At 37.2% G+C, this 11026-nt stretch overlaps 1 protein-coding gene across 4 annotated transcripts in view; it reads right to left on the bottom strand.

The window, feature by feature from the left end:
• Positions 1-509: 509 nt before the first annotated feature.
• LOC131072141 (uncharacterized) overlaps positions 510-11026 on the bottom strand; it is a 32466-nt gene continuing 21949 nt past the window's right edge. For all 4 annotated transcript variants that reach the window (XM_058008215.2, XM_059213820.1, XM_058008223.2 and 1 more), the window contains one exon: positions 510-988. In XM_058008215.2, the coding sequence (XP_057864198.2) occupies positions 922-988 (67 nt within the window). In that variant the 3' untranslated portion in view covers positions 510-921. The remainder of the gene's footprint in view (positions 989-11026) is intronic.

The raw sequence follows: 11026 nt of genomic DNA, 5'->3' as shown, positions 1-11026 counted from the left end.
CCCTACTGATTAATTCTCGAAGAAAGGGATAATTTGCACATGTAGATCACTTCAGGTAAGCTCCTAAATTAAAATTGGTTAGTTTCCATAGTATTCTTATATTTTATTTTAAGTTATAATCTACTAATTCTCCATAAATAAGTTCAAGAATTGTTCCATATCAAAGTTCTATCTGTTTACTTGGAATTTTGTTAATAACTGCCACTAAGAATGTGTTGGCAGAGATTTGTATCATTAGATTGAGATTGACTATGTTCGACTGAATCCTGCAAATTCAAAGAGATACTTTATCAAACATGATAGAACAGACTTATGTTGCATCAAGTTAAATTGAATATGAAATGTTGACCAGTATTAGAAATTCCCCACTTTCTCAAACTAAATTAAGTTCCTATCAAAACACAAGGTTAAATTCAACCCATGGAAGCATAGAGTAAAATAACTGCACTAATTTTCAAAGGGATGAAGAAAAAGGTGTAAGCAGTGGCAACATATACCAAAAATAAAACTGACCAAATACCATAATTTATTAACATAATTCTTTTTCAAATATAAAAAGAATCAATGCCAATATAGCTCGATTATTTAGTATGCTTCTATTTTTCCAAATGGTTAAGCATTCAGTATCCCAATGTTCCCAGCAGCAAAGCATACACAATTTATGTACATATATAATCAAGGCCATGGAAATAAGCGGGCTACTTAAGTTGCATATCAACTTCGGCCGTCAAAACTAAATTTCAATTCCGTCAGAAATTTAGAAAAAGCTACTTATACAAGAAGAATAGAACAGGACCTCTGATAGCTCTCCAGGCAATTCTCTCAATACGAAGATTCAATAATAGTTCCTATTATTGGTCCCCTTTCACAACCACATCTCATATTAATGAGTCACTTCCACATCAGGTACATGTTCCCAAACTAAACAATCACACAAGCACAAGCCTGTGAATCATCTTCACCATCATCATCTGAGTCGCTCGAGTCACTAGACACAATATCACACACATCAATCTTAGACGAATAGATGTTTTGCAAATTAGTAAATAACAAAAACAAACTCCTTATATGATCAATATTCAAGCTCTTTAAAGAATGAAATCATTTTCTAGAAAGACATTATTAGAAACTAGAATAATTCAGCAAAGTAAAATTAAAATATTCAGCTCAGTTGAAATGGGATTAGACTTTCTTCCCTTTTATAGAAAATGGAGAAATATCAACATTAACAAAATATTCATTCTACTTCAAATGATGTAGATGAAGACAATGACAAATTGTGGAGATAATCAAGCAAGCAAAGATTAATCACAGAAATTGTTCGGATGTGATATGGAAGCAATCTTAATGCTATAGGAGATCCAAGAGCAGAACCAAATCAATAATTTTGCCTAAGGCAATTCAAGTGAGGCTTGGACTCTATTTTTATTTATTTATTATTTTCTTTTTCCTCTCTACCAAACAGAGTTAAGGAAATTTCAATTAGTGCTCCAGAGAATCTCCAAGATGGGGGGAACGTGGAGACGAGTTACAGGGATCACAAGTTTTTTCCCAAATTTCATGGATTGAAAGGGAGCATAGGTTAAAACAATAATAAAAATTTAATACCTGAAATAAATTATAAAAAATATCTTTTAAAATTTGCAATTTATCATTTACATAAACAATGAGTCAAGTCACTATACAGGTGTGAGATCCAAGCATATTCACCAAGGTCATCATATTCACTTTCTAAATCATTTGACTATAATCACAGTAGCATTACTCAGAATTGAGATTGAGTCAGTAAACCCAAAGTATGAACGGGTAATTTGACACAACCCAAATGAAAGCCTTTGTGGCCACAAGCACCTTCATGGCATATTCACCTTTTTTTATTCTTCATCTTGCAGCTTCTTGTGTGTGATAGTTGAGATGTAAGTGGAGAAGCATTTCTATAGCTTTTCTGAAGTTGGGGACCTTGGTGGGCCGTACTTTTAGACTAAGTTTAAGGTTTCAATTTTCTAAAATACAATTTGTATTGAATGAAGCAAGGACACCTTACCATCTCTAGGATGGTTGAGGGATGCTTGTATGTCCCCAAGCAAACCAAGAGATGGCAAGGAGTCCCCAAATGCAACCTACAAAGAGGAATGTCCCCTACACTGCAAGGGCATCCCATGTATGACCCCATTTTCGAGTGGTTCCCAAAGGAATAGAGGGGAAGACATTTTGTACTCATCCCACCTTGCCCAAGACATCCCCATCCGACAATATGTAGGTTTTTCCCCAGGAATGCATCTCGAGGAACTCTAATTTTAATTTAAAAAATGAATTACAACAATTGAATTCAAAATGAACTTAACAAAATTGACATTTTTTTAGGTTTTCTTGTTATTTAGAAGATAGGTTTTCTCATGCTTTCTCCCATAATCCAGGATTAGACGACACTACTTTGTTCAATTATTATAGGGTAGTAGCTTCTTGAATGAGACAAAGTTTCTCACAATTGTGGTGGTCAGACTCAACATTCAAGTTGTGCTCAAGCAATTGACTTACTAATAAGTGGCTCTCCATCAGCCCTATAACATATAGAACCTTTGTAAGTTGACATTAGTGAGTCTTGAGTGGTAATGAAATATCCCCAATGCCCTACACTTCATAGGATGTATCATCACCAAGGGAAACTTGTCCGTATAAAGTTGATAGGGTGAGATTGTAGAACCACTCTTGTTCTCCCATCATGTGTCTAGATGCACCAAAATCAACATAACATACAAGATTGCTAAAAATACAAGCCTGAGTCTCTACAGCATACAAGAAATCTTCTTCATCACAATCACCTATGGAAACAATATTGTAGGGTTTCTTATTGTGTTTTTTCTACAGATAGAAATTCTTGTTCTTGTCCCTTTAAGAATGTTTTGGTGGCTTCTGTTGACCAGATTAACTATTGACAAAGGAATTTTACCAGTATTCTTGGAGATTGTGTCCCTTCTTCCCACAAAAGATACTTTTTCTTCTGTGTAGATGAGTTTTCTTGTTTGCATTTGGATGAACCTAATGGACCACTCTTAACATTCAGGTTGCTTTCCCTTCTACTAAGATATGAGGGCCTAATTGTCTGAGAAGTCTAAGATCTCACCTTGAATTGACTCCTTGTTGAAGCAAATTCGCTAACTACTCAAAAGATGGATTTTCCCTAGCCACATTTAGATTTGTGACAGGTGCAAGAAAGATAGGGTTTAATGCTCTCAAGAGCATGGGTAAGCAATTCATCTAAAACAATTCCCCTAATGCTTGCAGTGATGTCCCAATCTGTGCTACTCTTCTAAATAAATTCTCCACTTTTTCACCACTTTGAATTTGCAAGCGATGTAGTTGACATTGCAAATGAAGTATCTAGTTCTTAGTTTTGACTCATATAATGTCATGTGGCCATCTCAAGCCTCTTTAGCAATTGTAGCTATTCAGATGTCAGGTTGAGCTCCACCAAAAACACCAAACAAGATTATCAGTTTGGCCTTCTAATTGGCCTTCTAATTGGCCTTTTATACCAACTATGCTCCAACTCCACCTTGTGCAGGTCTCGTGATTTGTCCAACAAACTCAATAAAGAAAAAAGTGTTTTTAAACACCACATATAAGTATATGTTAATATAAAAAATAATAGATATTAAATATAAAATATATTAATGTAAAATTTAAATTCAAATTTTCAATTCAGGCACCAGGGATAGGTCCCATGGGCCCATTTTGTGGAAGGTACTTCAGCAGGTTCTGTTTTCAAATTATGGTATCCGTTATCCATCAACCTATTGTGTAACTGGCTTTTTCCAGTGACCTACTAGTGATGACGAAACTGTTAAAATAATATTAATATCTTCTATAATAGTCATCTTCTATTTTAAGTTGTCGACTTATTTAGCTTGTTAAGTTAGCTTTTTATTATGTAATTAGCTTTTAAGCTTTATTTAGCATTTAGCTTTTTAGTTAATTAGCTTTTAAGCTTTATTTAGCATTTAGCTTTTTCTTTTTAGTTAATTAGCTTTTAAGCTTTATTTAGCGTTTAGCTTTTTAGTAGTTCACTTTAAACGACTTGTTCTTAATTTAGAACGTCGTCCTTGTAATCTCTTTATATGCGTTTGTATGTTGTTGAATAGATTATCCGATTATTGAATCAGTCACTCAATTTATTTTTCATGGTATCAGAGCATGGAAATTAAAATTTTCGAAAGTTTTTGTTATTAAAAATTTTCGAAGTTTTTATTGAAAAGATTTTTTTTAGAGCTGTGTTTTTTTGTTTTTTTTAAAAATAGCAGGTTCTTTTTCTCTTCCTAGGCGGATTTTTTTTGCGGGTTGAAAATTTTCCTAAGGTTTCTACAATTTTCGACTAGGGTTTTAACTTTTGACCCTTCGGTTCAAGTCGAAATTTTATTCTAGTTGCAGATTCTTGGTGGGTTTTTCAAGACCTCAACTAGGTCGTCGTCATATTTTTCTGAGTGCATCATTTTCCGTGCCTCAATTTTTGAGACGTCGGATCTAGATTCTGTTTTCAGATTCTTGATGGTTTTTCGCGAGCTTTTTTGGGTTGGTCTTAGATTTTTTGGGTGCCTCAAATTTTGTGCCAACGAATTTGCCTTGGAATTTAAAAACAGTTCACAATTTCTGCTAATTCTATGGACATTGAGAATTTTGCTGTTTTCTGGGCACTGTTTATGCTATTTTAAGTTTGCAAAAAAAAATTCATTTCTGGGTTTCTTCCAAACCTCGTAATTTGTGCCTTGGAATTCGTGCCAGAATTCTCCTATAGGGTTTCAGTTTTCTCAGCAGCTGCTTCTATTCTAATTTTTAATCAGAATCTTTTGTCTCATTCTTTGTGCCTTCACTAGGTTGACCACGTTCAACCTCAGTTTCTGTGATGGCATCTTTGACCAACATCATGTTGGAACACAGTCAGAAGTTCAACGGCCTCAACTACAACACCTGGAAACAGCGCATGTTATCGATCTTTGAGTATCGTTGCCTTGATCAGCTTGTTTTGGGCAAGGAATCTCGTCCTACAACAACAAGGGATGATCAAGACAAACATGATGTGAAGAATCGAGAGGTCGTCATGCTTATCAAACTCTCTGTCACAGATGATCAACTCCCACAGGTGCCTTCAGGTAAAACAGCAAAAGAGATCTGGGATCTCTTGAATAATCTTCATGAAACGTCCGACAAGAGCCGAGCTTTCTTTCTGAAGAATATGTTGTTTTCTATCATGATGGATGAGAAGTCATCTATCCAGGTACATCTCACGAAGATCATGGAGATCTGTGACCAGTTGGAAGCTATAGGTCGAACCATGGTGGAAGAGGATATGGTAGTGATCACGTTGAAAAGCCTTCCCAGATCCTACGAGCACTTCATTGATACTCTCAATATCTCATCTACTAGTGTTGATCTGAAGTTTCCTGATCTCTGCAACAAGCTTCTACAGTAGGATCGATGGAAGCAGCAGTTTGGAAGCAACACTAGTTCGTCCACTGAACAAGCCTTCACAGCTGAAGTTTTGGATAAGAACAAGGGTAAAGGTCAGTCCTTCCAGCAAAAGGGGCAAGGTCAATATACACAGTCTTCGAAAAAGAAAAGTGTACAGTGTAACTACTCTCACCAGTTTGGTCATATGAAGAAAGATTGCAAGAAATTGTTGGCATCCATGCAATCTAGGCTAGGAGGGTCTCAGGAACAAGAGAAGGCTCATGTTGCAGAGCACTCTGGAGCATAGATGTACTACTCGCCGAGTTTTTGAGCCTGGCGAGTAGTTACTACTTCTACTCACCAAAAAACTCGCCAAGTTTTTGGCGAGTTTTTGGCAAAAATTCAGCGAGTCCGAGTTAAAAATTCGGCCACCTGGGTCTCTTAGCCGAAAACGGCAAAACAATAATGCATTTTTTGTTTTTTGATTGTGTTTTGGGCTGAGAAGGGGGAAGTGGACTTGTAGTGAGTTGCAAGGTGATTTGGAGTGATTTTTGAGTGATTCCAAGTGGATTTGAAGGGAAAATCAGATTCCCAGGTAAGTTTTTGCATTTTTTTTCTATGCTTTTTTAAAACAATTTGTTTATTTTTTGTTGCATTTAGATGGATTAGAAATTATTCTTAGGTAATCTAAATCATTTCTAAGTTATTTGCACAATATTTAACACTAGATTTGACAAGTTTTGTTGAATTTTCACAATTTTTTTGAAGAATCTAGTTTTCAAAAAAAAATCAAACCCTACTTTTTTTGAAAAAAAACTTTGAATGATGTTTGAACTTATTTAAACTAATGTAGATAGTTTGCTAAATTGTTTAACTAAAATGTTAAATTTTTTTTTCACTTTGTATGTGTAGGTTAAGTAAGCATTAATCATGGCAAGGGAGCAATGGCCACTAGATCCATGCCTATCTGGATATATAGGCACCCGTCCTAGAGGTGCTAGAAATGGGGCATGGAGGTATGCCTATGAGGGACCCAATCCTGGGTCAGTTATATGCATAAAATGTGAGAAAATACTTCATGGGGGCATCAATCGCCTCAAATACCACCTTGCAGGAATAGATAGGCATGATGCTAGAGCATGCCCTGGGACCAATGAAGAAATAAAAAGACAAATGAATGCCCTACTTGCAGCTGGGGAAGATAAGAAATTGCAAAGGGAGAGGGCAAAGCTAGCCATGAGATCAGCCATAGCTGAATCTCAAGGTGTTTCTGTTGACCTTGAAGAGGAACAAGAAGCACTTGAGGGCATAGTGGGCTCTCGGCGTGGCCCACGTATCCGCAAACCCACCATCACCTCGCCCATTGCTTCTACTTCCTCTAGTAGAGTACCTGGCACTGTTCCACTTCCATCACCACGAGCAGGGTCCATAGATGATTATTTTGTGCCCAGGAACACACCTGGAGCACAACCATCATTAGAGGCCACTGGATGGAATAAGGAGGTATATGAGAAAACTGACATTGCAGTAGCTGATTTTTGGTACTTCAACAACATTGCATTCAATGTGGCGGAGAATGCTTATTGGCTGAATTTGGTGACTGCTATGACAGTTTCAGGAAAGGGGTACAAGGCCCCTTCTTGCAAGGATTTGAGTGGGAGGTTAGTAAATTACTACATAGTCCACTTGATTTCATTTTTAATTATTTTTTAGATTTCTTGTTTATTAAATCAAAATTATGTAGTAAGACCTAATTTCACTTTGCACTTACAGGTTGCTCACAGATGGCAGTTGGTAGGGCAAGAGAAGTGATGGAGGATCAAAAAATTAAATGGGCAAATTATGGCTGCACCATTCTTTCTCATGGGTGGACAGATGGCAAGAACCGCACCATCATCAAATTTTTTGGTTGCTTGCAAGGAGAATGTAGTATTCTTGAAATCTGTTGATGCCTCCAACAAGGTGAAAAATGCAGAAACATTGGTTGGAATGTTGGAGCATGTCGTCATGGAGGTGGGGGTAGAGAATGTGGTGCAAATCATCATAGATAATGCACTAGCATATGTGTCAGCAAGTAGAATCCTTTTAAATTATCACCTTTAGGCATTAGCAATATTTTCATTTGTTGTGGCTTTGTTTTACTTGGTTGCATATTTCTTAAGAATAATTCTTCTTTTGCAGGAAGAATCCTCCAAGATAGGCACCCCACTCTTTTTTGGACACCTTGTGCAGCACATGTCCTTGACCTTCTCTTGGAGGACATAGGAAAACTTGAGTGGGTGACTCCAGTTGTGGAAGATGCAAGGAGGATCACCAAATATATTTACAATCACCCCTGGGTCCTACATTTGATGAGACAGCACACCCAAGGGAAAGATTTGGTGAGAGCTGGTGTCACAAGGTTTGCAACGATTTTCTTGACGTTGCAAAGCCTTCTTGTTGCATTGACTTCTTTGAAACAAATGTTTTTGAGTGGAGAATGGCTTAACTCACCTTATTCAAAGAAGCCTGAAGGAGAGGTTGTCGCATGCATAGTCTTCGACAGCCAATTTGCACAAAGGGCTACAAAGATTGTGAAGGTCGTTACTTTAAAACTTTAATTTTTAAATTTTAGTTATTCTTGATTCAAGTCTCTCATTACTAATTTGTAACTTCATTATTTAAATTTTAATCTTTTTGTAATTTGTATTTTTCAATTGTAGGTGTCAAAGCCCTTGGTTCGAGTTCTTTGCTTGGTGGATGGGGATAAAACCCCAATGGGATATCTTTATGAGGCCATGGATAGGGCCAAGGAGTCTATCAAAAATTACTACAAGGGGGATAGGCTCAAATTTGATCCCATTTGGGAAATTGTTGATAGGAGGTGGAACAATCAGCTCCACCAACCTATTCATGCAGCGGGTACTTCCTCAACCCTCGTTTTAGGTTTGGGGGTTCTTACTCAAATTCGAATGGAAAAGTCATGGAGGGCCTCGGTACATGCATTGAGAGGATGGTACCTAATGTTGAGGAGAGAGACCTCATTGTGAGTGAGCTCCAAAATTATGAGGGAGGAAGGGGTAAGCTATTCTCTTCAGAGCTGGCTAGGAGAGGAAGAACCACTCAAACCCCAAGTATAACATTTGCCATTTGGATTTTGGGATCTAAAGACTAAAATGATTGATAAATTATGTTTTCTCTTTTCTCTTTGCTTTCTAACTTTTCCATTTTATTTATTTTGCAGATGCTTGGTGGCAAAATTGGGGTGGAAACATCCCACATCTCAAGAAATTTGCCCTCAAAGTCTTATGTCAGCCTTGCAGTTCATCCAATTGTGAGAGCAATTGGAGCTTGTTTGAAGCAATCCACACGAAGAAGAGGAGCAAGTTAGTGCAGAAACGGCTCAATGACCTTGTCTATGTGCAATATAATCTTCGATTGCGCGTAAAGAAGGTAGAGGAACTACAAGGTGGTCCAATTGACTTGGATGATATAGATCCTTACAGTGATTGGACATCACAGGAGCAGCCTCCATTGTTTTCCGACACTGACATCACTGATTTGGAGAGGCAGGCTATGGAGGATGGGGGTGTATTTGGTTTCAGGCTGGATGACATTGAGGAGGATGAGGATGAGGATGAGGATTCATTGCCAGTGCCAGAAGCAGGTGGAGACATAGCTTCATCCAGGATGGAGGATAAGTCTCAATCAGCCATACCGAGCAAGGAGGCACAGTCACGCCCAATCCCACATCAGACTTATATGACTAGACAGTCTAGACCCTCTAGTTTTACCTCTCCCCAAGTTTTTGCTAGAGCTGGGAAGAGGAAGTTGTAATTGTAATTTGTAATGATGTATTTACTTTTGTTTTTACAAAAACTATTTAGTAATTTACTATTTTGCTTCCAGGCTTCCAGCCATCAGCATTCCTCATGAGGATGCGATTTTGTAGACACTTTGCATTTAAATATATCTAGAATCACCTTATTTCTTTTGTGTTATCATTTATTGACTCATTGGATGCATCTTCTCATTAAATTTTGCAAAAAAAAATGCATTTTTTACTAAGTTTAAGCATGTTTTTAAGTTGCTGAGTTTTTCGCCGAGTTTTTCTGAGTTTTTCCCGAGTTTTCCCCGAGTTTTCTCGAGTTTTTTTCCCAGGGGCTTGGCGAGTCAAGCCGAGTCGCAAGTAGTTCAACTATGCTCTGGGGAGAAGGAGTCAGCCTTCTATGCTTTGTGATAAGCAGATTTCCTGTTTGGTTGGTTTTCACATTTTTTTCCTCAAAAATTGTTCGCAAGGTTTCAAATTTTTTTCCATAAAAATTATTATCTATCATCCGCAAAGCTTGTGTGGGATTTCTAGGTTTTCACATTTTTTTCTTCAAAAATTGTTTGCTGGTCTTTACGATTTTTCCTCAAAAATCATCTATAATACGCGAAGTTCGCGTGGGATTTGTGATTCGCGAAGTTCTCTGGTTTTGATTGATTTTTCTCCTCAAAAATCGAGCTTTGTTGCAGTCAGTTTGGGTCACACCTGCTAGGGCGAACATCTGCAACCATGGTATCTTGCAGTCAGTTTTGGAGTTGGTACTCTTCTACAAAAGGGTTTGCTGATTTTTTCCTCAAAATCATTGTTTCAGGATTCAGTAATTCGTGTATGCCAGATCTCTAATTCGTGTGTGAAGGCTACATTCGCTTGGATGGCTTTTGGTACTCTTGGCCATTTACATTCTGCAGATCCTAGGAGAGTCTCCGTAGCAGCAGAGTGTTCTTTGCATCTGTGATCGTAACCCCTGCAGTGTTTTCTGTAGGGTATTGAGTACGATGACCATTAGGGAGGGTGTTAAAATAATATTAATATCTTCTATAATGGTCATCTTTTATTTTAGTGGTCATCTTCTATTTTAAGTTGTCGACTTATTTAGCTTGTTAAGTTAGCTTTTTATTATGTAATTAGCTTTTAAGCTTTATTTAGCAATTAGCTTTTTAGTTAATTAGCTTTTAAGCTTTATTTAGCATTTAGCTTTTTCTTTTTAGTTAATTAGCTTTTAAGCTTTATTTAGTGTTTAGCTTTTTAGTAGTTCACTTTAAACGACTTGTTCTTAATTTAGAACATCGTCCTTGTAATCTCTTTATATACGTTTGTATATTGTTGAATAGATTATCCGATTATTGAATCATTCACTTAATTTATTTTTCAGAAACCCCACCATTGGCAGATTTGAGGTAGAATGAAAAGCCTACTTCAGTCAGGCAATCCTACATCAAGGGTTGCAACTATGCTTAACAAATATTTTAATATTTTGCAAGGTTGTCATACTGCTGGTGATCTATCATCAAGAGACTGAACTGCTGAGGGATTTCTTAACAGCCTACAGAGAAGCCATCATTCCACCCAACTCAAACACCAATCCCTATTTATTGTTGGGAAGGGGTGACTAGCAATTATCTGTCCAATAGTATGCAGAATCAAGGAAGCAGTAATTCTAGAGTTTGCACAGGGTAAACAAGGTGCAGCAATCAAAAGCAACTCAGTCCACATTCAGATCTGAGCTAGAAACCTAGCCTAGATAGAGCGATGGACCCAGTTGACGCAAGTGAA

This window comes from Cryptomeria japonica, chromosome 11 (assembly GCF_030272615.1).
Source record: "Cryptomeria japonica chromosome 11, Sugi_1.0, whole genome shotgun sequence".
NCBI classification, from domain to species: Eukaryota; Viridiplantae; Streptophyta; class Pinopsida; order Cupressales; family Cupressaceae; genus Cryptomeria; species Cryptomeria japonica.
This window is presented reverse-complemented; position numbering and strand designations above follow the sequence as displayed.